A 26,452-nucleotide genomic window follows, 5' to 3' on the forward strand; every position below is an offset into this window, starting at 1 on the left:
TGTCCTGTGAAAACCTTTTGTATTTGCTATTAAAGAATCATTAATATCATCCCCCCCCTCCGCCCCAAGTGCTCACAGCACTGAAAATGAAACCCCTGTTAACACGAAACAACAGTTTTGTCTGCGCAGCAAGCAAGACACGGCAAGCCTTTAATCTTGGCTATGTTTATTCATATGATTTTCTTTCTTTTTTCTTTTTTTTTTTTTCAAAAGAGTAATAGGTGTTTTGTTAGTCGCCTGCAAGACAGCGGAGCGGGCAATTTGAGCGAAAGAAAATACAATGAAGTGTCTCAGGAAGTCGTAATTGACAACAACAAAGCAAATTTGGAACTGCTGATACAAGCATTTTATTTTTTACACAAAAGTCATTTTTTCAGCTTATTCTGTCAGTTCAACTTATTGACATTCACACCAGAAGCGTATTAAATGTGACAATCCTATTGTCTGGCTTTCAGAGTCGACCCGCAAAACAATAGATATTTTTTGCTGGTGTAATAAGTTCTCATGTGTTTTAAGCAATAAGTGGGTGGGTGGGGGTGGATTGGAGCGTGTGGATGGAAACACGTGTGTTTGCTTGTGCTGGTGTGTGTGTGTTTACATGTTAGCATGTGGGCTGTGGGCCTCTGTGCATGAAATACATTGAGCGCCGTGTGGGAGTTAATGTGTGTTATGTGCAGAGTGTTTTGTGTGTAGGTGTGTGTGAGCGAGTGCAGGTGTGTGTGCGTGTGTGTGTCAGTTATTCCCAGGCCCTGTGCAGGAGCTGTAGCCCCTCTCCGCTGGGTTGATGTTTAGTATTTTAGACATGCTACATTAACAACATCTGGTTAAGATCTAAATGCTTGTTAAACGTGCTGAAATTCGGGGGGGAAAGGTACAGGGAGAACGAGGGGAGAGAGAGAGAGAGAGAGGGGATAAAGAGGGAGAGTAGGGTAAATAAAGATTTGAGGGTGAGAGAACGGGAGGGAGGGAGATCAGTAAGTCTGTAAGGTTATTACCCTAGCAGTATTACCACTGGCCCTTGACTGTGTGTGTGTGTGTGTGTGTGTGCGCGCATGGCTCTGACTGTGTGGGATGGTGTAATGTTTCAAAGCTTTCCCCTTTAAAACCTAGAGGCCAAACTAGAGCCACGCGCGGCGCAGGAATGTGACATCACAGGGCCCTTATTCCTTGCGTACACGCACACAAACGCACGCACGCACACACACACACACGCACACACACATGGTCCCGTGGTCTCACAGGGGACATGACCAGAGTTGTAAGAAGAAATCAGCATCAACATCATGGCTAAGTGGGGGAGACATGGCAGTCATGGGTGTTACGCAAAACATTAAGACTGCACTACTACCACAGATACATCAGACACATACCAAATCTAGTCTTTATAAGTATTTTTAGACATATAACACAACAGCACACATACTATTGTAGTATATAGAGTCCTAACAGCTATACAGTAATGGCTTCTCAGTCTAGTAGTTAAAGCATTTCTCATATATTTCTCATATTTTCTTTGGCAGCAATTACCGTTTCACTTGACGCTCTGCTTTCATAGTGTCCGTGATTTAAGATAAACAATAATGTAAAAAGAGTATATTTTTTTTTTACTCCTTTACCCCTTTAATGAGCACTATCCTAGCCCAAGGGAAGCAAATTAGAGGCAGCTCGGCCCAGCTAATGAATTCAGCCATTTTGGTGCCTCCGTGTCCAGTTCCTCCGCGTGGCATTGCTTTACGGTCCTGTGCTGTACGACTGAGTCCTCCACCGGGCACATAATGACCCGGCATGGCGGTTATGGGCCCTTAGGGGGAGACGGGAAAGGGAGCGAGTGGTCTCAGAGCAGGTCATTATACAGCTAGAGGGCACACACACACACACAACACACACAATGACACTTTCAATACATCCTCCATTGCCTCCATCTCCCATATGTCTACTCTTCCATTCTTTCCAAACGTCTCTTTCTATATATCTTTCTCCACATCCTCCTGTGTCTGTCTGTCAAAACCTGTTTTGCTCTTTTATTTTTGACTGTGATATTTTGTAGTAACTGTTTGTATGGAAATTGTACGGAAATAATTCAGAACACAATTTTCTCTAAGATCATGTAAACCAAATATGTTGCGTTTGGGGATCTTCAGGAGTTTTTTATTGGGCAAACAAGTGAGTTATTCATCCAGGGACCTAATTGGTTACACTGGCTTCCAATTAATAGTTACATCTAAAACCAGACTGATTTGGCTGTATCCTTGATCAAGACTCACTTAATTATTCGTCCTTTCGAGCGGTTAAATATAGGCTGGTGTTGGTTGCAGGGTAATCGGACCCAGGGTCTGTGGTTAGCTCGAGCTCACCGGCCGGCTTTAATGTTCCGACCGACCCACATCAAAGAGAGTCCCACCAGGCTGCCAAAATCACACACCCTCCACAGCCTGACCAACTCCCTGTGTGTGTGTGTGTGTGTGTGTGTGTGTGTGTGTGTGTGTGTGCGTGGGCACAAGGCAGTGGAAGGTGACTGCGAAAGTTTTGCTCTTTGAGTCCTCTGGTAACGATTAAGTTGATGGTTAAGAGTCCCTGCCACAGTACCCTCTCCTATGCTCTCTCTCTTTCACACACACACACACACACACACACACACTTGCACATGACAACTCACATGCAAACACATGCAGTTACTGTCTCACTCACTTGATCAATGGCGCACATCCACACAAACACACTTTAAATATGTGTGCACACACGCAGCTACACACGCACTCATGTACACATTGGCGTGGTGTGTAACTGTCAGGGTCAGTCAGAGGGCAGACGCTGTGCTGATGTATTGAGAGAGCTCGTCTGGGAATGTCCTCAGTGTGGAAACACATTCCCCGTATGCACGCACGCACTCACACACTCACTCACCACAGATCTAACCGGCTAGAAGGGGAAAGGAGTGAAAAAAAACCACTGATGAGGCCCAGATGATCACCCCTCCTTTCCTACTTCTCTTTCTCTTTCTTCACCCACTCTTCACCCTCATTCCTCCCTCTCTTTCCCTCTCTCTGTTCATTGTCTCTCCTTTCTCTTGTGTCCTATCTAGCTACAGGTAGACTGCCCCCTAGAGGTTAGTTAATATGGTGGTTTAGAAATGTCATGATCAAGCACTGGCTTCATCTATGACTACTTTCTCCAAAACCCATATCCTCCTTTCTTTGTATGTTCAATTTGATTTAAAATGCTAACATGAAATGTGCAATCATAGCTTCCAAACATTATATCAAAACAGTATCAAGCAAATGAAGGTTAAACTTAAGGACATCAGCTATGTTAGAGTTTGTGTGCATGATAATGATCACTAACTTGTTCTAGTTATCCAACATGTTTGTTTAAAGTCACAGCAGATAATATGAATTTGTTATGGAAATGAAAAGCTCCATAGTGATGATATTATATGACAATACAAATGTACAATTAACCTGTATATAAAGGCAGGTTGGTTATGATCAAAGCAATAGTATATCTATTTTTACATACATTCAGTCGAGTGACAGACTGAAAGCAGACAATGACAAAAGAGATGAAAAGGTGTTTTTCTTCTGCTTTTTCAGATTTTTTTAGTCTCCCTTTTAAAATATTGTCCTGACTTTGCATTATGTGGGATCTTCGAGAGCTTATTTTTCTCTCACTGTATTCCTGGTTTGACCCTTCTCCCTCCCCTTCTTTTCTCACTCTTCTGTAAAACATGGTGTTCGATTTGTGCCATTTGCTTTTCTTTGGCATCGAACAAAAGTCAAGTATGGAGAAAAGACAAACCAATGATGAAAGACTTTCAAACCCACTACACACAGCAATATTTACACGCACACACACACACACACACACACACACACACACACACACACACTCATGATTCCTCTTTCCCTCTATACGAAGGTGGGGTGAATTAAAATACAAAGATGGACGCTGCAGCACCAGCAGTGAAAATTGCAATTTCTGCAGCCCGGGCTCTCTTGGCTGACAGGAGATATTTCATCCCCGTTGTCACCAACGTATTAATAAAACATCAGGAGCAGAGTGCAGTCCCAGTCTCTCTCTCTCTCTCTCTCTCGTTCACACACAAACACACACATGTACAAGGACACACATACACCTTGAGATAGGCTGTGTATACACGCGCAAAATGCGCACAGCACTCACACACATGTACAAATGCAAAAATACAACAGCGCTCATGTATATGAACACACACACACACACACAACCACAGATCTCCTCTTCAATCACATGCCAGCATCTGCCATGAAAATTTCATGCTGTATATAATGTCCACTTAATGTGTTGGCGCTTAAAGCAACGGCGCCAGCACTTAGTCTATGTGTCTGTCCTTGTCTGTGTGTCTTTTGCTGTGTACGTATGTGTGTGTGTGTGTGTGCGCCCCGCTGTATGTGAAAGGGTTAATCATATCATGTTTCCAAGGGGGGTTTTGCAGACCCCCTTGTGCTCTTCATACAATGGCCAAAGTGATTGTATGCAAATGCAGGCTGACCTCAATGCACCCTTTGCCTGATTTCTATGAATATGGCTCCGTGCGAGTGTGTGTGTTGTAAAATATGGTTATTAAGGCAGTGCAGGATTGATGAGTGCGGCTCTTTTACACACTCTCACACAAACACACACTCTCACAGACACATACACCAGTTTCATTCTCTGGCAGAGTGAGGGGTTTGTGGTGAAAGAGACCCCTCCTTCCCCCCGCTTAGAAGACATGAAATTTTTAACGGTTTGCTCTGTGTGTGTGTATGTGTGTGAGAATATGATACAGCGTGTGTATGATTTGACGCCTGTGTGCAAGTGTTTCTTTTTGATTTTGCATTTGGGTGTGCTACCCTGAGATGGAGGAGGTTACTATACGTGTGTATTTATGTTTTGTGTGTGTGTGTGTGTGTGTGTGTGTGTGTGTTTGTGCTGAGTGTGCGCATGCCTGGTTATCTGGCCTCTCTCAGACTGCTCAAAATTCATTACAAAGTGACATCAGCCCAGCCGGAGACAAATGATGGCTGGATGAAAGGGAGCGCTGGGGCTCGGCTAGGATTAGTGTTAGCTTGCGCTGGCTACACATATACACACATACACACAAAGCACACACACACACGCACTCACACACACACACACACACACACACACTTTAATCCACTGGCAGAACACTGCAGATACACAGAATTATCAAACAAGGGGCTGAACTCTCAGAGATGGGCAGGCTAATCTGCTAATAGTACAGAGCTGCACGTGTGTGTGTTGGTTTGTGGGTCTGTGCGTGTGTGTGCATGCACACATATTTTTTTTACAAAGGTAACAGAAATACATAGACACAATATATTCACACAGCACGGTAGTGAACATCCTCACATGCTTTTTCAATTTTGACTTTGACTTTATGGAGCAGAGTGGGTATGGGCAATAATACACTGTTAATACTAGTCTCTACTTTTTCAGTGTTTTAAGGAAAGTGGAATAGATAACTCTTTCATACAATTGAGTTTTTACATTAAAACAGTAACATTTCTTTTTTTTTTTCTTTGCTGTAACACTTTTCTAACCTGAAATAATAATTAGAATAGATTGAATAACAGGGAAAATATTTAACATTAATTTAAAGGGTATGTTCAATTAAACGTTATTATGTGTTAAAGTCTTAAAATACATTTAATTACATTATTATGGGGAAAAAATGCCTTATTTGGAGAGGGAACCGAAATGACAAACAGTTTACCTGTTAGACATATTTTGTTGTCACACAACTTCCCTAATTTAAGGCAGTATGTATTATGTTTCACCCAACTATAAGTGGCATGATAGGGCTACTTTCAACACAACATGTGTCCAAGTCACTAGAAGCATTACTTGCTGGTGAGATATTTAAAACCGACCACTGTTTAGAAAAAGGGGGGTTTGTGAGGATTAACTGAACATGTGCAAGCAGGAAAGAAAATGTAAAATGACTCTTATGTGACATGGTGCGATCTGATATCTCAGTGCTGGTGCCCAAGCCAGCAAACATAGTTTGTTTAGAGAGCATCATGGGTAATGTAGTTGTTTTCTATGTGCATTTTCAGAAGACAATGCTGAGGACGGTGAGAGACCTCCTCGCTCTTCCTCCAGGCCTGGACACAACCTCACTGACCGAGACTTGACTGACAGCAGGAGAACTGACCGTAAGTCCACACAGATACTGTTCACACACACACACACACACACACACACACATATAAAAACACATATGAACCGTAAGCTTCCCTTCTTTTCTAAGTTATCATTCATCTCTCTCTGGCCTTCAGATAAGGTTCTAACGTGTGTGTGTACCATGTGAATGCTGCTGACTAGCCTCCATGTGACCTGCTTTAATCGTTTCCATCTGACAGAAAGAGAAAAAGAGAAAGAGAGAGACAGGGAGAGAGTGGGAAAGAAGGAGAGAGAAGAAACGGAGAGAAAAAGAGAGGGATAAGTTGAGTGTTGGGGATATTACCAGGCAATGTCCAGGCCCCAGATTATTTTTTAATCAAATCAGTTTGCGTGCTTGTAATTTATAAGCGCCTTGCATTAATCTTTTCTCGTTCTTGTGCCCTCTCAGATGACATTTTAATTTTTCATAAGCGCAGGATTAGATGCGGGGGGGGGTTGTGTATATGTTTTTCTAATATTGCACTGCATCCTTGCAACCCTTAAATTCGTTTTTTTTTTTCCTTCATTTTACTTTCTCTCATATTTTTCCCTGTCTCAATCCATCCCTTAATTGTTGTCCAATCTGTGACCCTATCTCCAGGCATTACCTACGATAGAAAAAGAGCACAAGCTCGAAGGAAATGTTTATATCCGTTTGTAAGAATAGCAATGTTGTAAGCAGGGAGGGGCAACAATCTGTACAAGACGGCTTGGGGTTTTTGTTATTTTGGGCGAGGTAGGGACCACATAATGCCTCCGCTGCGAGGCTGTGGTCGGGATAGCCCTGGCTTTGTTAGATTTGATTTACCCAAATAAGAATTCATATGGTCTTTTTATGTATGAGATGGAAATCCATGGCTGGGGATGAATATTGCATGGGGTCTCACTCTCCTTTTTTTTCTGTCATTGCATGGGGTTCTCTCTTCCTCATTCTTTCTCCCTCTTTTCTCTTACCCCACTCACTCCAACTCACGCACGCACACACCTTCCAACTTCCAAGCTCTATCCATTTCAAACTCCCCACCTCCTCTTCCTAGCATGCCATACCTAGCTCCATAATGTGAGGCTCAATGAGGCAGAAGGAGAGCTGAGTGAGGCTGAGGCCTATTAGTTTAGCTAGTCATCTATCTTTCAGCTCTATCTCTCTGACAGGCCTGTCTGACGGACTGGCGGGGAACCACCATCCATGCATTTACCGCCGCATATTACCGCCAGCGTCATTTAACACCAACGCACACATGCAAAAAAGTGTCCAGGTCCCTCCTACTTCAATGCGTGCTTACGTATGTGTGTGTCCCCAAGTGTAGTTTATCAGATGTCAGGAATCTATTTAATAAAGCAGAACAGTATGCCTTTTTTTCTGTGAATAATTTGTTCTAGGAATCGCCTTGGGGTCAGCTGCAAGTTTGGCTAGGAAGCCAGATGTAATATTGCTAGTGGGTTTGGAGTGTTTTATTTTGCATTTGGATTAAAGGAGGTTTAAGAAAGTCAAATGCCAGAAAATGCAAAAGGGAGCCTGGTGTGTCAGCGTGTTGTTATGCTAGGGTTATCATCAGAGACAGGGCCTTCTTTTTCTCTTTTTCCAGCTTAAAGTAGTAAGATTTAGCATCTCCATCCTCAGCCACAAATCTCTGGCGAGCTTGAAATGTTCAGATCTGTGCACGTGTGTATGTTTGTCCGTATGGGGATCTCCAGGGAGGGGATTACAGTGTGACCAAGTGAGCAGTGTGTTTGCGCACTTCATCTCCGAGACCAAGATCCTTTAAACAAAGAGGGGCAGATACAGAGAGGGGAAGAGAGAGACAGAGATATAGGGGGGAAGGGCAAGGAAAGACAGAAAGTGCTTTTTTTCCCCCTTGCTTCATTTACATTGTCTTTTATAATCCCATGTCACTTTAGATTAATTGTAATCCATGTTATTTTTCCATGCAAATGCCCTGATGTGGATTACTTCCAGATAGCTTTGTGCTGTGCGTGTCGATTGTGCATGTTGCCACCATGGCTCAGGGGCCCACTTCTTATAAATAACCAACTAAACAAAGGCCCCGGCATGGAAATGAGCCTGTCAGGCAGCCTAAGGAAATTACAGATCTCTCTACCTGCCTCAAATTAGTAAGGAAATTGCTCATTGTTCCTACAGTCAAATGTTATGTATTAATATCGTGTACAATTTGGAATTGTGCAGATAAAGGGGGAGACGAAATGGAATCTCATGCAAACAAGATCAGATGTAAAATATTCCAATATCAGCTTGTTCAAATTATTTTTTTCTTATTTGCATGCATCTTGCAAATTTGCCCAACTTGAGATGGGAGCTGTGCTAATTTTCTGTCCCTCTAAGATGAAATTAAAATATATTAAAGATATTAGCATGTTTAATTGCAAGCCTGCAGCAATTCTTTTGTGCATGTACGGATTGTGTGTTTTCTGTGTAATGACAGCTTGTTGAACGTCTCAGAAGATTTGTCAAATGTGACGAGGCCATGCTCATATTTATCTGTCATTAGAACACAAGCTGGAGATGGAAGAGAAAGGAGGGCTAGTCATTAAAAAAGAAAAATCACAAACTATAAGACAGCTGCTGTTTAGCAGCCTTTCTCTTCCTCTCCCTCTCTATCTGACTATGTCTCTCACGCTCTACATCTCACTCCTTCCCAGTCTCTCTCTACCTCCCTCCGGCTAGATCTGGGCCTGCTGAGTGCTTCAGTGGGAGTCTGGGGTTCAGAGTGTGTTGCTGTAATGTTATCAGGTGACCGGGGGTCAGCCTAATGCGTAACCTTAGAGCAGTAGGCCAGTAAATCATGCTGGCCGGCCCTCCCTGGCCTGTTTTGGCCAACTCTCCCTCCTAGATTTACTACTCCGTAACCTTAGCCAGTCTGCCAGGGCTCAGGACAGCTAAATTGAATACTAAATTCAAGCTGCCGCCACCCAGCCTGCTCCTTTTTAATTGACAGCCTTCCCCCCCCCCCCTCCCCCCACTCTCTGTGCTGTTTGTGGGCTTTTTTTTTTTTTTTTCTTGAAACGAAATGTCAGGAGTGGAATCTAATTGTTTTTCAGCTTGTAAAAGAAAGAAAAAAGAGAGAAAAAAAAATTGCAATAGGTATGGTTTGATTGTTTTGAAAGCCCGCTCCAAAATGTAGTTTATTTCTTATAAAGTCCTAGCTGGAGAGATATAAGGATCCAGTGATATGCTTGTTTGTCTGAAAATCTCATTTGCTTGGTTGAGTTTGCACAAAATGTCTCACCCCTTCCGACACAAGAGGGGAGATTCTAAAATAGATCCATGTGAAAAGCATTTGCTATGATGGTATTGCCGGTCGTCCCGCCTTTTGAGGAACAATTTGGGAGAGAAATATCCTGAGGTATTTAGAGCTATGGGCTTCTCTGTCCCTCTCTGTCATTTTTCTTGTTCGTTCCTCTGTTTCTCTACATCCATCTGGCTCTCCCTCCATTGCTCTGTACTTCTCTCCATTTCAGCGCACACTTGCGTGTATATAAGTGTGTGTATACGCAGCTCCCTAAACACCATTGACAGTTGCAAATAAAGATGGGTGGCGAGTGCGCTGCTCTCTCCCCCTGCAATGCAAAAAGGGGTTGAGTGTCATAAATCACCTTTTGATTTATCTAATCAAGCAAGGTCCTGCTGCTTGCAGACATTTGTCATTGGTGGAGGTGGAGGGGATGTCAGGTTTATTCTGCCCCTCCGCTTCACTGGGCTGCAGCTGGTGGAGCCCACCTAAAGATGAAGGGATGGAGGGAAGGTGGGAAGGGAGGGGAAAGAACAGGGAGAAGGAAAGAGGACAGTTATTAAGTGTGGGGTGCAGACTCAGAGACAAAGGAAAATGAGAGGAGAGTCTCCTGCTCCTGTCTTGTCCTCAATCCTGCTCTCTCCCGTTATTACTCTGTAAATGTTTTAGCACGACTGAGGGCAAAAATATGAAGCTGCAAAAACTATAGGCAGAGGCATATTTTCATTTTCCCATCAATTTATAGATAGTGTTTGGATTGTGCTAGCTGATATTTGGTCTGCTATTATTTGTGTTACAGGTGATTATATCCTTGGGAGAACACTCCAATTTCAATGTAATTCTAAGGCTCGAAAAAACTTTATTATTCCCATTACCAGGTCTTGCCATTTAAAGCTCCTAAGTGGCCATAGAGATAACTGCTCTCTCAACATTCAAGGTTAACCAACTGATTTTCTCCATGCGAGTGTCACAAGTGTTGATGAAAGCACAAGGTCGAAGACGAATTTAAACTAGAAGGACAGATGTTTATGTTGCACATGCTCGCACACTCACACACACACACACACACACACACTCTCTACACAAACATACATTTACATTCAATATGACAGTAATCAATGGTGATCTGTAGGCTCTTTCCCCCACCGCATTGTAAATGTGTTTGCAGCCCCTTGTCTGACAATCGCCTCACCTCCTTTTGCAGGGATGTAATTTAGTTGCAAATTGAACGAGGCAAAAATTGAAAGTTGAAATTAGAAATGGTGATAATAAAAATGCGTGGTGGGGCGGAAGCTCGGGAACGGTCAGGTGATATGATGGGTGCTACCAAGATGGACTAATCTGACCAATGGAGTGTCAGAGGCCTGTCATGAAGCACATAATACACACATACATGCACATAGACACAAACACAAGCCCTGCAGGGACCATCACAAGCAGTGGAAGACACAATTACCTTGCTATTCTGAGCTGCAGAGCAATTCTCGGATGTTCTTGGAAATTCACATTGTGCCCTTGTGTTTTTTTTTCTCCTCTCTCTCTCTTTCACCCTTTCTTCCTCCCTCCCTCTCTTGTCACTTTCCTTGACAAGCCAATATTTCAGGCTTCAGATATAGGGGATTACAAATAAAATAAGTGGAACGCCTACTTAATGCAACAGAATTAAAATGCATGAACGGACCGGAGGAATTGATATGCGCCCAATACAAACATGAGCCACAGAATAATATGAAATACAAAATGTTTTTTTTCAACCCCCTCTCCATGTATCAGTGCTTTGATTTCCCTTTTTTTTTCCATTTGTGCATCTAGCGTGAAGCGTTGATTCGCAAGAGTGAGGCTCACATATTGCCTTGAGTGACTAGACGAGGGAGGGGATGGGGATGGGAGGGGTTGATGGCTTAGAGAAAGAGGGGGGAGAGGAAGAGAGCGGGGTGGGGGGGGGGGGGTTTGCTGTTGCTGTGTCTTTGTGTTGTGCCGAGTGGGTAAATTGTACTGGTAGAGTATAGCAGGGCCTGCATGGCTTGTATCTCAGGATGAGGCTAATGAAAGATTTATCAGTGGCTGCAGCATTTACTAAATACAACCAGAGGCTGATCTCTCCACATTGAGCCCTGCTGTTAACGTCACACACGCTTACACGCACACGTACAAATAGACACACACAAGTGGCGCTGCTACTGTACCACCAGCCGTGACCAAGCCCCAAAAATGTAGCATCTTGTACAGACAGAGAAGTTGTTGAGGCAGCTGAGGAAATGTATATGAACTAATGAAGTGTATAATATTACCATAACATTTAATGTATGTCGTGCTGTGATAATGAGCCTGCCCGAGTTCTCCCCATTTCACGTGTCCTCAGGGCAGAAACACATCAGTTTATATGAATGTGAATAATTCAGTCCATGATTGTATCCTTGCTTATGTTGTCTTGGTGTCAAATATTTTTTTTTAAATCATCACCTATGTCCTAATGAATATTAATTTGGTAGACGTGTTTATCTTATTTACCATTATGTTTACTGATAGTCATTTGACCACTTTGTCATCTAACCCAGCTACAAAATGTCATTTCAATTTATTCAATCGATTTTGTCAGTTTTATATTATTTTAGTAGTATATTATTATAGTATATTACTTGGAGATTAATATTCACATTTCTCATACAGTATGTGTGATCTATGGGATACTATACATAAATGAGACATGGCTGTTACTCTCGTTCAACTCTTATGTTAAATATGTCATTCTGCTCCAGAACTTCTTCAAAGCTCCGTTTGAAAAAGAAATCTATTGTTTAGCCAACAGTCATTTTGATATTTGGCAGCTTTGTTGTATTTTCAGATTAGTATTGTCATTTGTAGTGCTTTATATTCTGACTCTGTACCTCCTTTCTCTCCCTCTATTCCCTCCACCATGTGCCAGGAATGAATGCTACATCCAAAGAGGTTACCGGACCGAATGCTGTGGTTAAACATTCCCTCCTGCCAGATCGACAAACCGAAATTCCGCCCAAAAGGCCAAAGTCTGCTGAGGGGAAGACCTCTGCCAGTGAGCAGGTAAAGGTTTGTAGGATATAAAAAGGAAACAGCCAGTTGTACTACAATAGCAACACTCTTAAAAATATGACTGGTATAGTTCCAAGCAATTTAAGGAGGGCCAATCATGGACCTTAAACTGTTTTCACCTTTCCAAAGAAAACACATCTGAACTTTATTGAGCTTTATGTGCATGTAGATTTAGATTGGCTATCTGGCAATTCATATTCCAAATAAATTGGTAAATGTGTGGTACAGAAAGCTAATTGTTAATGAGACTGGTTCTGCTTCAGAAGCACGAATGAAATCTAACCTTTGCTGTCACTGTCGGATAAACTAATGGGAAGATACTTATGAACTGTAAGAAGCAGAAATGCTAAGCTAAGCATTTAGCAATTGTTGGCGCCAGCTTTCTATCAAACGGTTAAATGCAGCCCACCATCCCCTCCCTGACAGAGCTTTTTAGCATCAAGCACAGTAGGCAAGTCTTTGTGTTCTTAAGTGGACTACCTGCACTAGCCTTAGGCCTCCCTCCCTGCTTCCTTTTTGCATCTCTTTAAATTATATGTGTTTTTAAATTAGATTATGAAGTATTAGCTTGTCTGGTTCTGGGCCCTGCAAGGAGGGAGGACTTAGTCATTTCAGAAATGGATTCTATTAAGACAGGTGGTGGGGAGGCTGCTATGTTCAGAGTACTCCCTGTAATGAGGGCAAGGCGTAGCTTGGGCGAGTACACACCTTTGTCATCTGTAATACTGATTAGAAATTCTGGCCAATCGTGGTTTGGGCTAATAAAATTGCATGAGTTGAGAGACTTAAGTGAATTAAATGAAACATGGTTGAGCCACAATTTCTGCGTTAAGGTGGACATGAGGGTTGGTTGGAAGAGGTAAATGTGGTGGGATGAGTTTAGTGGGCAGTGAAGAACAGGAAAGCCCTGTAAGAATTCAACAGTACAGGAGACATGTGTATTGTGTGTCTCGATCCTTGTTTGTTTTTAAAAAGTTATGGCTGACGTCTTTAGTGAGTCACACGGTGGACAGCCAGCTATGCTAATGGCTCTGTTGTGTAAGAATGTTACCCAATGAGTACATCTTGTGCAAAAAGTAATTCCTGCTATCAGATTCATTTTGCATTGTACAGAATGTTCATTTTGTCCACTCCCAATCAGTTACTTATGATACCATCTTGTTTTGTTTAGGTTCAGCAGTGTCCATATTGCAACTACAGCAGTAAAGATGCCAACCGTATGCAGCTCCATGTGATGTCCCAGCATTCCATGCAGCCAGTGATTCGCTGCCCACTGTGCCAGGATGTCCTGAGCAACAAAATTCACCTGCAGCTGCATCTCACCCACCTTCACAGTGTGGCTCCCGACTGCGTGGAAAAACTGATTATGACTGTATGTAGAAGCAATGATTTCAAATATTTGTGTTTGTGTGTTTGACTTTGTCAGCGAAAATGTGTTTTTGCTAATTATTTTAAAAAGTAAAATAGAATATCCAAAGTCACTTAATATGTTTGTGAAGTGTTTGTAGACATCTGGGAAATGTGTATTTTACTTTTGTAGTACACATCTTGAGAAGTGAACATGCATGAAGAATGTCCAGTCCTCCCTCTTGTCTCTTGTGGAGTATAGGACAAGGGCTTACTGCAATATTCACATTAATACATTAAATGTATTCCTTTAGATACTGCCATAACCTTGATTGTTGTCCACTGAGGAGAGCAAATTCTATTTTTAAAATAAGATTTGTTATAAAGGCAAGAAGAAAATTGAAACACTTCCTTAACATTTGCAAATATTGGAGATAGAATCTACCATCTTATATCATTATTTGCAAATGTATATAATAATGAAGATATTTCTTTGGTCTTGATAGGTTGTCGGACCTGACACAGCAACACCAAATAATATAATGCATCCCCAAACTGGACAAGACAAAGGTCCGTCTTCAATGGATTCCTCTACCTCTCTTACTGATGGGTCAGGAAAATCTCAAGGTGAGCAGGATTTGGTTCTTAGATTGTTTTTATATTTATTAATATGTTGACCTAGTGATGATAAAATGTAACTTCCATATACAAATGTATGCATGTATAATTATCAGGTTTAGTTGTTTGTCACTTATAAGAAAAATATGATAAGTAGGTGATGCAGTGTATTGTACTTCAAATTGCATTTTCTACTTTTAGGAAACATCTCAAAGGATGAGTTAACCAGTCAAGACAAGAATGAATTGGACCTGCAGGGTGAGGAACTCAAGCCCCCTAAGGAGGCCGCAGAGGCTCCAGGCTGGAAGCGAGCCAGTGGATTAGGACATGATAGCAAGTCTCCTGATACCTTACAGGACCATCTCAGTGAGCTCCAAAGGCTCCAGCAGCAACAACAACAGCTCTCAGTATCTGATCGTCATGTCTACAAATATCGTTGCAACCATTGCAGCCTGGCCTTCAAGACAATGCAGAAGCTTCAGATACATTCCCAGTACCATGCAATCAGAGCAGCCACTATGTGCAGCCTTTGCCAGCGCAGCTTCAGGACATTCCTGGCCCTCAGGAAGCATTTGGAAAATGGGCACCCTGAACTTAGTGAAGCTGAGGTGCAGCAACTCATAGGAAATCTGCCACTGAATGGAGATATCACTGAGAGTGAGGCCAGGGCCTTGGAGGAAGCTCAGGCCTTTGAACATGACTTGGACAAAGATGATGAAATGGACCAGGAAGAGAAGCCCAGTCCTACCGGAAGTGACAGTAGCTCTCTGCTAGATGACATGGGAGCAGAACCAAAACGGACCCTACCATTCAGAAAAGGGCCCAACTTTACAATGGAGAAATTTTTGGATCCTTCTCGGCCTTACAAGTGCACAGTATGTAAGGAGTCCTTCACTCAGAAGAACATCCTACTAGTCCACTATAATTCAGTCTCCCATCTGCATAAGTTAAAGAAGGTTCTTCAAGAGGCGTCAAGCCCAGTTCCACAAGAGACAAGCAACAGCATTGATAACAAACCATTCAAATGCAATATTTGCAATGTTGCCTATAGCCAAAGCTCAACCCTTGAAATTCATATGAGGTCAGTGCTCCACCAGACCAAAGCCAGAACAGCCAAAACTGAAATGAGCAGCAGTAGTATCACAAGCACCAGTGGTCCAGTGCCTGCAAAAAGCCCTGCCCCAAGCACACAGGGGAACAGCAGCAACTCAGACACTGCTAGAAGTGGAACTCCTTCTGCTAACAAAGAGAACATTGTGGAACCCAAAGAAGCTAACAGCAGCAACAACACAAAACCAACAACTACTGACCAGGTTTCAGCACAGGCAAGCAGCCATCTGTCAGCGCAGTCCTCAGCCCAATTGCAACTGCAGCTTCAACATGAACTCCAGCAACAGGCTGCCTTCTTCCAGCCTCAGTTTCTCAATCCAGCTTTCTTCCCCCATTTTCCAATGACACCAGAATCACTGCTGCAATTTCAACAGCCACAGTTCCTTTTCCCCTTCTACATCCCAGGAGCTGAGTTCAATCTTAGTCCAGAACTTGCGCTGCACTCAGCAGCGGCTTTTGGAATGCCAGGCCTTACTGGATCATTCCTAGAGGACTTGAAGCAGCAGATGCAACAGCAACACCAGCTGCAGCAGGTTCAGGCCCAGCAACAGGCTCAGCAGCAACAACAGCAGCAGCAAGCCTCTCAGACACAGTTTCAAATTCAGCAACAGAAACACCAGCAGTTGCAGAACCACAAATCCAAAATGGAGTCCAGCAATGTATCTGTTTCAGAAATTCAGATGACAAGAGAGGCAGAGGACCAACTAGATAAACAAGAAAACAGAGCAAAGATGGAAAATGCAGGTGATGCATTAAGTGATGGAGGAAAAGACCCTAGAAAATCTAAGTTCCCAGAGCCATTGATTCCTCCTCCACGTATTGTGTCAGGAGCAAGGGGCAATGCAGCCAAAGCACTACTAGAGAACTTTGGATTTGAGCTGGTCATTCAATACAATGAAAACCGACAAAAAAACCAAAGGAAAAACAAAGATGGTGTTGAACAAGTGGAAATGAACACTGATAAGCTTGAGTGTGGGATGTGTGGTAAACTCTTCTCCAATATGCTTATTCTCAAAAGCCACCAGGAACATGTGCACAGTCACTTTTTCCCATATGTGGAGCTGGAAAAGTTTGCCCAGCAGTACAGAGAGGCCTACGACAAACTCTATCCAATAAACCCTGCTTCACCTGAGACTCCACCACCACCGCCACCACCACCTCCTCCCCCGCCACCTCCTACTCCATCTCCAGTGACGGCTAATCAGCCTCCCTCTACATCAATGACCAAGCCCCAAACCCCAGTACCCTCACCAGCTTCTGTCCCCAATATGGCCCCACACCAACCGTCTCGCCAGACACCACCACCCCAGCCACCACCCCCTCCTCCCCCACCTACTGCCCCTGCTGCACCTCCCCAAGTGCAGCTCCCTGTTCCCATGGATTTGCCCATGTTTTCACCTCTAATGATGCAGTCTCTCCAGCACCCAGGCCTGCCCCATCAGCTTTCCCTTCAGTTGCCCACTATGGACTCTCTTTCCTCAGACCTTACACAGCTCTGCCAGCAACAATTAGGTCTTGATCCAAACTTCCTCCGCCAATCCCAGTTTAAGCGACCACGCACCCGTATCACAGATGACCAGCTTAAGATCCTTCGTGCTAACTTTGATATCAATAATTCCCCCAATGAAGAGCAAATTCAGGAGATGTCAGAGAAGTCTGGCTTGCCCCAAAAAGTCATAAAGCACTGGTTCCGTAACACTCTCTTCAAAGAAAGACAGCGGAGTAAAGACTCTCCCTACAATTTTAATATTCCTCCAATTACTACATTGGAAGATATTCGAATGGAGCCCCCGCTCAGTGCACATGAATACTACAGAACTGAATCAGCCTTCAACAAGAGGTCATCCAGGACCAGATTCACTGATTACCAGTTAAGGGTACTTCAAGATTTCTTTGACACGAATGCCTATCCAAAGGATGATGAGATTGAGCAACTTTCCACTGTGCTCAATCTACCTTCCCGTGTCATTGTAGTGTGGTTCCAGAATGCCCGGCAGAAAGCTCGCAAGAGCTATGAAAACCAGGCTGATTCTAAAGATAATGAGAAAAAAGAGCTGACCAATGAACGATACATCAGAACAGGCAACATGCAGTACCAGTGTAAAAAGTGCAACATTGTGTTCCCACGCATTTTTGACCTCATCACTCACCAGAAAAAACTGTGTTATAAGGATGAAGATGAGGAAGGTAGTGAGGAAACCTATGAGGATTACCTAGATAGTGGTGATCAAGATCCAGTTAAGACTACCCAAGTACCTTTTGAGCAACCTAAACAGTCCAATAGAACTGCCAGCAGTTCTGGCTCAAGCTCCCCTGTGCTGGCCTCTCCACGTGCCAGCATGGGGAAAACTTCCCCCAAACCAGATATTTCCCCTGAAACTGAACCTAAACAAACTGAGACTGCATCATCCCCTGTGATGAAGTCACTACCAGAACCAAGACCATCAAAGGCTTGCACACCTCAGCCACCTCCTCAGAAAGCTCCTCAGCCACAAATGTCAAGACCCCATTCCCAGCCACAGGCAGCTGCAGTGCCCTCAAGTCCACTCTCCCTGGCCATTTCCTCACTGACAAACAACCTCCCTCACCAGATGCTTCAGTACCAGTGTGACCAGTGTAAGATTGCATTCCCCACTGTCGAGCTATGGCAGGAGCATCAGCACATGCATTTCTTGGCTGCCCAAAACCAATTCCTTCACTCTCAGTTCCTCGAAAGACCCATTGATATGCCCTATATGATATTTGACCCAAATAACCCCCTAATGGCTAGCCAGCTGTTATCTGGAGGCCTCTCCCAAATCCCCTCTCAGGGTAGCTCTGGTTTGACCTCTGCTGCAGGCTCTGGGGCAATGAAGAGAAAACTGGATGACAAGGACGAAAGTGCTAACGATAAAGACGGTGGAAACAGTAGTGAAGAGCAGCACAGAGATAAACGTTTGAGAACCACCATTACACCAGAACAACTGGAGGTTCTCTATGACAAATACCTACTTGACTCCAACCCAACAAGGAAGATGTTGGACCACATTGCACGAGAGGTCGGCTTGAAAAAGAGAGTTGTGCAAGTTTGGTTCCAAAACACCCGTGCAAGAGAGAGAAAGGGGCAGTTTAGGGCTATAGGGCCATCCCAATCCCACAAGAAATGTCCCTTTTGCAGAGCACTGTTCAAGGCTAAATCTGCTCTCGACAGCCACATACGATCCAGACACTGGCATGACGCTAAGCAGGCAGGCTTTAGCTTGCCACCAAGTCCAATGATGAATCAAGACAATGAAAGAGGTGAAAGCCCAAATAAGTATAATTTCTTTGACTACCCACAGCTGCCTACCAAGACTGAGCCAAATGAGTATGAGCTGCCTACTGCATCCTCAACTCCAGTCAAACCATCTGAGGTACAATTAAAAAACTTCTTAAGCCCTTCATCCTTAAAAGCTGAAAACTGTGATGAAATTGAAGGGCCTACTAGTAATTCAGCAGAAGTCTCATCTTATGATTGCAGTAGGATGGACTTTGATGAGACATCCTCTATTAATACAGCCATTAGTGATGCTACAACTGGAGATGAGGGTAATAACAATGAGGTTGAGAGCCTCACAGCCAATGGAGGGGACAAGCTGAGTGACAAAAGTGGCCTGGCACCAAATTCTGATGGTGGGAATGAAAGGTTCCAATACAGCATGGTGAGCCCTGCCCTCAGCTTCTCTGGAAAGGACTATGACTCTTACTATGATGATATGGATGAATTCTATGACAGAAGTGAATCATCAAGTCTAGCTGATCCCAGTTCCCCTAGTCCCTTTGGGGCAGGTAACCCCTTCAACAAGTCCGGGAAAGGCAGCAATGCCGGGGATAGGCCAGGACACAAACGATTCAGGACCCAGATGAGTAACCTGCAACTTAAAGTTCTCAAAGCCTGTTTTAGTGACTACCGCACTCCTACAATGCAAGAGTGTGAGATGCTAGGCAATGAGATTGGACTCCCCAAGCGTGTTGTCCAGGTGTGGTTCCAAAATGCCCGTGCTAAAGAAAAGAAATTCAAGATTAACATTGGAAAGCCATTCATGATAAGTCAATGCTCACCAGACGGGCCCAGGCCTCACTGTACTTTGTGTGGTATAAAGTACACTGCCCGGATGTCTGTCCGAGACCACATCTTTTCCAAACAGCACATTGCCAAAGTGCAAGAAACCCTGGGAAACCAGGTAGATAGAGAAAAGGACTACCTAGCACCAACCACTGTCCGTCAACTGATGGCCCAGCAAGAGCTGGACCGAATGAGGAAAGCTGGTGATGGACTCAGCCTGCCTGGCCAGCAGCAACAGACTGCAGTGGACAACAATAATGCACTTCATGGCCTCAGTCTACCCTCAGGCTACCCAGGGTTGTCTGGCCTTCCGCCAGTGTTACTTCCTGGGGTCAATGGGCCATCATCACTTCCTGTTTTCCCACCCAACACACCTGGTGAGTTAGTATGACGAACAGTTTTTAAAAAAAGTAAAAAACACTAGAAGCTTTATGAACTGAGCTTGATCATGCACTATTTTATTCTACTATTCTACTGTTTATTCTGTATCACAGTGGTGTTGGTCAAAAAGTCTTATTTTTAAAAACTATTTTAAAATAAAAAATGGTGGGAGTTAGTGCATGCATTATGTCATCATCACAGTTGAACTGCTAATTGATAATTCAGAGATTTTTACAACAAGTGTATCTATATCATGGCTTTTGTTTGTGTTGTTTGTTTTTCCCCTTATTGTAGGTTTGGTATATTTATATTATAATATATATTGGCAGATTGAAATTATCTTAAAGCGCATGTGACAGTTTTGATCCATAACAAAATCTTAACAAGAGCGATAAAGTCTCAGCCAGTGACAAGCATCTTTAGCTTGTCATACAAACACATTTCCAAAGTGATTTGGGGTTGAATATTTAAATATTGAATATTTCCATATTTATATACCACTGTATTTCAGCTTTAGCGTCTCCCGGTGCTGGCATGCTTGGGTTCCCTACACCAGCCACCCCCTCTCCTGCCATGTCTCTCAGCACTACCCCAACCAAGACTCTTCTGCAGACTCCTCCTCCTCCTCCTCCACCTCCTCTTCCTCCTCCTGTTCCCTCCACACCTTTGGCAGCAGTAAATCATACAGAGCAGCAAGGTAAAGATTCAGAGAGAGACAGCAGCAAGAAACCAGGAGACAAGCCACCGCAGATGAAGGTAAAGGACAGAGAGAACGTGAGCGGCTCACGCCCTGAGACCCCCAGCATGGCCAAGAAAAGGGAGAAACCATCTGCAGGGAAAGCAGGAAGTGAGACTCAACTAGACGCCACACAGCTTCAGGCACTTCAGAATGCTCTTGCCTCAAGTGATCCCAGCTCTTTCTTCGGGGGGCAGTTCTTGCCCTACTTTCTACCTGGATTTCCCAACTGCTTCTCTCCCCAGCTTCCTAGAGGGGTCCAAACAGGGGGCTACTTCCCACCACTGTGTGGAATGGAGAACCTGTTTCCATATGGCCCAGCAGCAGTCCCACAAGCTGCCATGGCCGCTGGTCTCTCCCAGACCGCCCTCCTGCAGCAGTACCAGCAGTACCAGCAGTCCCTCCAGGATTCACTGCAGAAGCAACAACAACAACAGCAGAAACAACTTGAGCAACAACAGAGACAACAACAGAAGCAGCAACAGAAATCAACCCATGTGAAGACACCCCAGAGCATACAGAGCACCACCACCAACTCTTTCAAACCAAAAGAAGCTACAAACGCTAAGGATAAAACCAACAAAGGCTCTTCAAAAGAAAGCACAAAAGAAGAACCGAAAACAGATACCAAAAGTACCATGGATTTTCCAGACGCTTTTATTGTACCGTCCGTCAAGCATGAGTTTATATGCAGGAAGTGCCAGATGATTTTTGCTGACGAAGATTCTGTGGTGCGTCATCAGAAGTCCTTCTGTTACTTAGGACATCCTTTTACTGACCCGCAAGAGACAGTGCTTCGAAAGGCAGTGAGCAACTACACTTGTGTTGCCTGCAATGTGGTTGTTAACGGGAATGAAGCACTTGGCCAACACCTTCAGTCGAGCTTGCACAAAGAGAAAACAATCAAACAAGCAATGAGAAATGCCAAAGAGCATACTAGATTATTACCTCACTCTGTCTGCTCCCCTACTCCTAACACCACATCTACCTCGCAGTCTGCAGCTTCTTCTAATAACACCTTTCCTCATCTCTCTCACTTGTCCATGAAGTCCTGGCCAAATGTCCTGTTCCAGGCCGCCACAGCCCGGAAAGCTGCTTCCTCCTCCCCGTCTGCCTCTCCTCCTCCCCCCCTCTCCTCACCTTCAACGGTTACCTCAACTTCCTGCAGCACCTCAGGGGTTCCAACCTCACTACCCACCGAGAGTTGTTCAGATGAGTCTGACAATGAGCTAAGCCAGAAGCTGGATGACTTAGATAACGCGTTGGAAGTCAAGGCTAAGTCGGCCTCTGGCCTAGACGCGAGCTTCAGTAGTATCAGAATGGATATGTTCAGTGTGTAGGAGTGACAAAAGGATCCCTTGCTTAAAGAAAAAATAAGACTTTTTAAACTGCAGTTCCAAAGTTTCTCTTAACCCAAAAAATTACAGTACCAAATGATTGACTCAGGATTGTTTTTCCCATATTGATATGCTGGCAAGATATTGATTGATTTTTGTTATGGACAGAACTGTTGCAGATGCTTGACTGAGCTTATATTGTATACAAAAACATGGAGTAGGAAAAAAATCCCACAGGCTCCCTTGGGGGGGCTTGTTTCAAGCCAAAAACTCTCACGATAGCAAATTGCACCTCAGCTGGATTGTTTTCCAAATGCTAGCATGTACTGTATGGGATGACGATCCAGAACCCTCAAAGAGAATCTCTCTTAGTTTAGATAGGTGTAATTCAGTAGCTTTAAATTCTCAGGTCAGAACATAACATTTCTCATTTGTTAAAGCAGCAACAAGCCTGGGTACACTTGGCTTATAACCAAAACATGTCAAGCTTTATCGGACGCATTTCCTTGATGTGTATAGAGTACCAAGAGACACTATTACTGTTACAGTGGACGATGTGCATATCCTTTTAGTTTTGCCCTACAAAGACAGTATGGTTTTGCCACTGAGGGAATTTAGAATGGTGAAGTAAATGTGTATGATGCCCCTGTGTTTGCCAGTTTGTATTACAACAAGCTGTATCTATTTCCCACCCCCTTTTTTCTTGTAGTATATACTAATCTGTGCCAACTCTTACCTTCTCACTTTTACCTCTGCTCACCCCCTTTTCTGAAGAGGTAATAACTCTAGTTTTGATAGACTCTCTCGGATTATGTGAATATAACATTTTTCATTTGTGAATTGCTGTACTGTTACGGTACTTGCTTGTGTCTGGACTATAGTGCACTTATTTTGTTTTTATTTGTCTTTTTATCATTTGAGTAGGCCATTTGTTAATTTAATAGATTTTTTTCTGTTTGTATGTTTGTGTTTTAATTATTATTTGTGTCTATTGCAGCAGCATATTGGTCCATATTTGTTACAGGATTGATGCCTAACAATCTAGAGACCTATTTAACAATTGGTGCATCCATGAAAGCAGTACTGTATACTTGAAACTGTTAAGGTACAAGTTGGTCACAATGTTAAAAAAAAAGGTATGATCATTTGCTATACATTTGCAAATATGCTGCTTTAAATGGGGGACAACAGCATTTTTGTTGTATAATACAAACATGTTCATGTACTTGTAGGACTTAAAACAGTGTTACACCTATACGCAGCCATTTAGTGCATAGGTTGACGTCCTCCCAACAATTCTCTGGGCACTTCTGATGATCTACAGTTAAAGTCAACGTTTGAATTTTTCCACATTTAGTGATATCAACATTGCAAAGTATTACCTTACAAAGTTTTGCTGCTACTGTGTAATGTTATTTTGCTTGCCATCAATTCTCTCAACTTTCTACCAGACGAAATACTGGTCCATTAATTGCTTTGCTTTGCTATTTTTATTTTATATTATTTTCTTATTTTGCTGTGGAACTAAGAATGTGAAAGCTGTCAAAGGGTGTTCAATTTTTTACGAATCACTTTCTAGTTTGGTAATTGAAACCAATGTGATTCATTCCAAAGTAACAGAAGGCTATTTGTATGAAAGATAAAGGCTTGTGAACAAAGAAAACTAAGCTGTTGTACATATTCGTAGTTGGCTGTGCATGGTACAAATTTATTAATATGAAGAAATGCAAAAATGTATTGCTTTTGGTATTTCCTATTCTGAGATGAGCAAGTAGCATGTAATGCAACTGTTTGACAGGTTAAATCAAATCATGCTTAGTTATTGTTTCAAACAATGAAATCAAGTAACATTTCCTCTTCTGTTTTATTATTGTAAAGGTGGGTTTTTTTTCAAAGTTTTAAAGCAAACTTTCAGTTTTTCATTTTCTGCGTGAGCTTTTTAATTGTCATTATTTGGATTTTTAGTATTTTAACATTTACTTTAATCCTGAAGACACTTTTCGATTGTGTTTCACAAGAGACATCCTGGCCTCCCAAGGTGCAATTCTGCCATTGTACAAACATGAGCGACTGTCCTGATTCCAAAGGCTTTCACAACTCTGGCTTTTTGCCTTTCCCCACTCTGTGGCTCAGCATTATAAGACTGAACTGTCAGCTAGCATCATGTGCTAAGATGTTAGCATCAGACAGGACGCTTTCCACACCAAGGACTGGTAAAAGCTAACAAACCAACAAAAAGGATGGTCCAACAATATAACTGTACATAGATATTGCAACTGCACAGCAGCCAAAAAGAAAAAAAAGAACTTTAAAAAAAAAAAAAATGGATGGATTGTGTCATGTTTATGGGGACAGCCTTCAAAAGGTTGAAATTGGAATTGTTCTTCTGGATGTCAAAGGGATTTTCATGGCGCAATCATATCCTACACAATATGTACTCTTCAACATCTGGGTTACATAGGAAATGCACCCTGAGGTTTTAATAAGAAGAAGCCCCTATGGCTAAAACTTTAAATAAACTAAACCAAAAATGTTATTGATGTTTTATATATAGAGAGTAGTCGCATTAGTTTTTGTTACTGTACTGTTTGAGGTCTCAACTGTACCGTATCACGGTAATAACATGGTTTTGAAACCTTTTTTTTATTTTGTCACAGACCTGTTGTCATAGTTGAAATGACGTTTATTGTAGATGGTATTTGAACAACTTCTGGAAATAGTTCATCAAGTATGTTTGTTGCTCATTGTTGTGATACATTAAAAACTGTATCTGCAAACCAGTTTGGTCTCATCTAATATTCTTTATTTCATTTTCACTCTTACATGTTCTAATCATGTTATCATGAAGTTGATTCTTTGGCAATTGACTGGTAATTTGAGAGCATTTTAGCATACACAAATGTTTTAACTAGTACAATGTAAATGCTTTATTAGTGCAATGCAATTTTTTTTAAATGGAATTTCCTAATTACACTTTAAATTTCGGCACGTCTTTTCCCAAAACGTTCACTATGTCGTACTTTTAACAAAATATGTATTGCATCAACATCCCTCTGATAATTGTCATTCCAGTCACTGACAGACTAAAATTCCAAATCATATAATGGATATTTCCTATCATTATGCTATTTGTGGTAATCTGACTCTAAGCAGATGCAGGGGATTATGTTTGGAAGTGTCTGCTAATCTGGATCTGATCAGGTGCAACTCTAGAACCCTTCCATTTAAAGGGAAATGTCCACAATAATAAATCACGACCACGGATAAACAGACGTGCAGCCACAACAGAAAGCAGAGAACATCTGTTTTTTTAATCTTAGATTGGTGATCCTCTATGTATTTATATATATATATATATATGGATGGAAAGATAGAAATTGTGTTTTTTGCTGCAGACTATGTACTGCTTTTAAAATTCTATTAAGAAGCAAAATGCACGTCAGTATGAGACAGTAGGGTGATGTTTTACATTTGAGGTCAATAGATGCTGTCACATTAAAAATTGCACCTGAGGAAAACCTCAACACAATACATCACACCCTGCCAGCGAGACGTGTCCGCCACCAGTGTCATGGTCACGGAGAAAGCCGACATTCACAAGTCGTTAAATCCACCTAATGAAATTTCACAAGGGCAGCAAAAATGAAGGGGAAGATGAGGATCTTTTCACTCTGGCAGAATCGGTTGTGGCCTTTATTGTTTCGCTTAACACACTTCAGTGTGCAGTGAAACGGCCGCGACATGTAAAAGCCTCAAAAACTGCTTTTTTTCTCTCCCCCCCCCCTTCTGACTTCACCCCTCGCCCTTGACGAATGTGCTCGGCTCACAGGGTGCAACTGTTCTGCTGAATGGCCCTTTCCTGTTTTGCCCACCCTTTAAGCGAAGGCGGTTGCCAAGGTAGGGCTCCCCCACCATATTATGGGATTGAATTGCATTTGACCTTTGTGGAGAACAATGGCTGAAGGCCTTTCATTTTTCTGGCCTTCACAGCTCCTAGAAGAAGGACCTCTTTACTCTGCGTTTTCACTGTGGTCTGCCAGTAATTCACAAGCAGGATAACAGGGTGATCTATGCACAGTAAATGTGTGTGCGTGTGTTTGCGTACACCCAAGGGTATACACAAGTGTATTGTTCGCTAGTTCTGACTCGTATCTACTGAAATTGCTGTTTATAGGTCAAACAAAATATAAAGCCTTAAAAAAAGAATCCTTTTGATGTGACTGTATTTTGGGGGGCACCCAATCTTGCAACCTAACTGAAGAGAGTAGTTCATAGTAGTTCAGACACAGCTTTGCTAAAGAGGCCGCAACAGTGAGCGGTC

At 42.7% G+C, this 26,452-nt stretch overlaps 1 protein-coding gene across 6 annotated transcripts in view; it reads left to right on the forward strand.

Annotated features, from left to right (window-relative positions):
- zfhx4 (zinc finger homeobox 4) overlaps positions 1 to 24,912 on the forward strand; it is a 93,372-nt gene extending 68,460 nt beyond the window's left edge. For all 6 annotated transcript variants that reach the window (XM_031850281.1, XM_031850283.1, XM_031850282.1 and 3 more), the window contains 6 exons: positions 6,096 to 6,194; positions 12,376 to 12,509; positions 13,690 to 13,890; positions 14,372 to 14,492; positions 14,685 to 20,054; positions 20,570 to 24,912. In XM_031850281.1, coding sequence (XP_031706141.1) covers positions 6,096 to 6,194; positions 12,376 to 12,509; positions 13,690 to 13,890; positions 14,372 to 14,492; positions 14,685 to 20,054; positions 20,570 to 22,134 — 7,490 coding nt within the window. In that variant the 3' untranslated portion in view covers positions 22,135 to 24,912. The remainder of the gene's footprint in view (positions 1 to 6,095; positions 6,195 to 12,375; positions 12,510 to 13,689; positions 13,891 to 14,371; positions 14,493 to 14,684; positions 20,055 to 20,569) is intronic.
- The last annotated feature ends 1,540 nt before the right edge of the window (positions 24,913 to 26,452 follow it).

Source organism: Anarrhichthys ocellatus, unplaced genomic scaffold, assembly GCF_004355925.1.
Source record: "Anarrhichthys ocellatus isolate YVR2014 unplaced genomic scaffold, GSC_Weel_1.0 scaffold10, whole genome shotgun sequence".
Lineage (NCBI taxonomy): Eukaryota > Metazoa > Chordata > Actinopteri > Perciformes > Anarhichadidae > Anarrhichthys > Anarrhichthys ocellatus.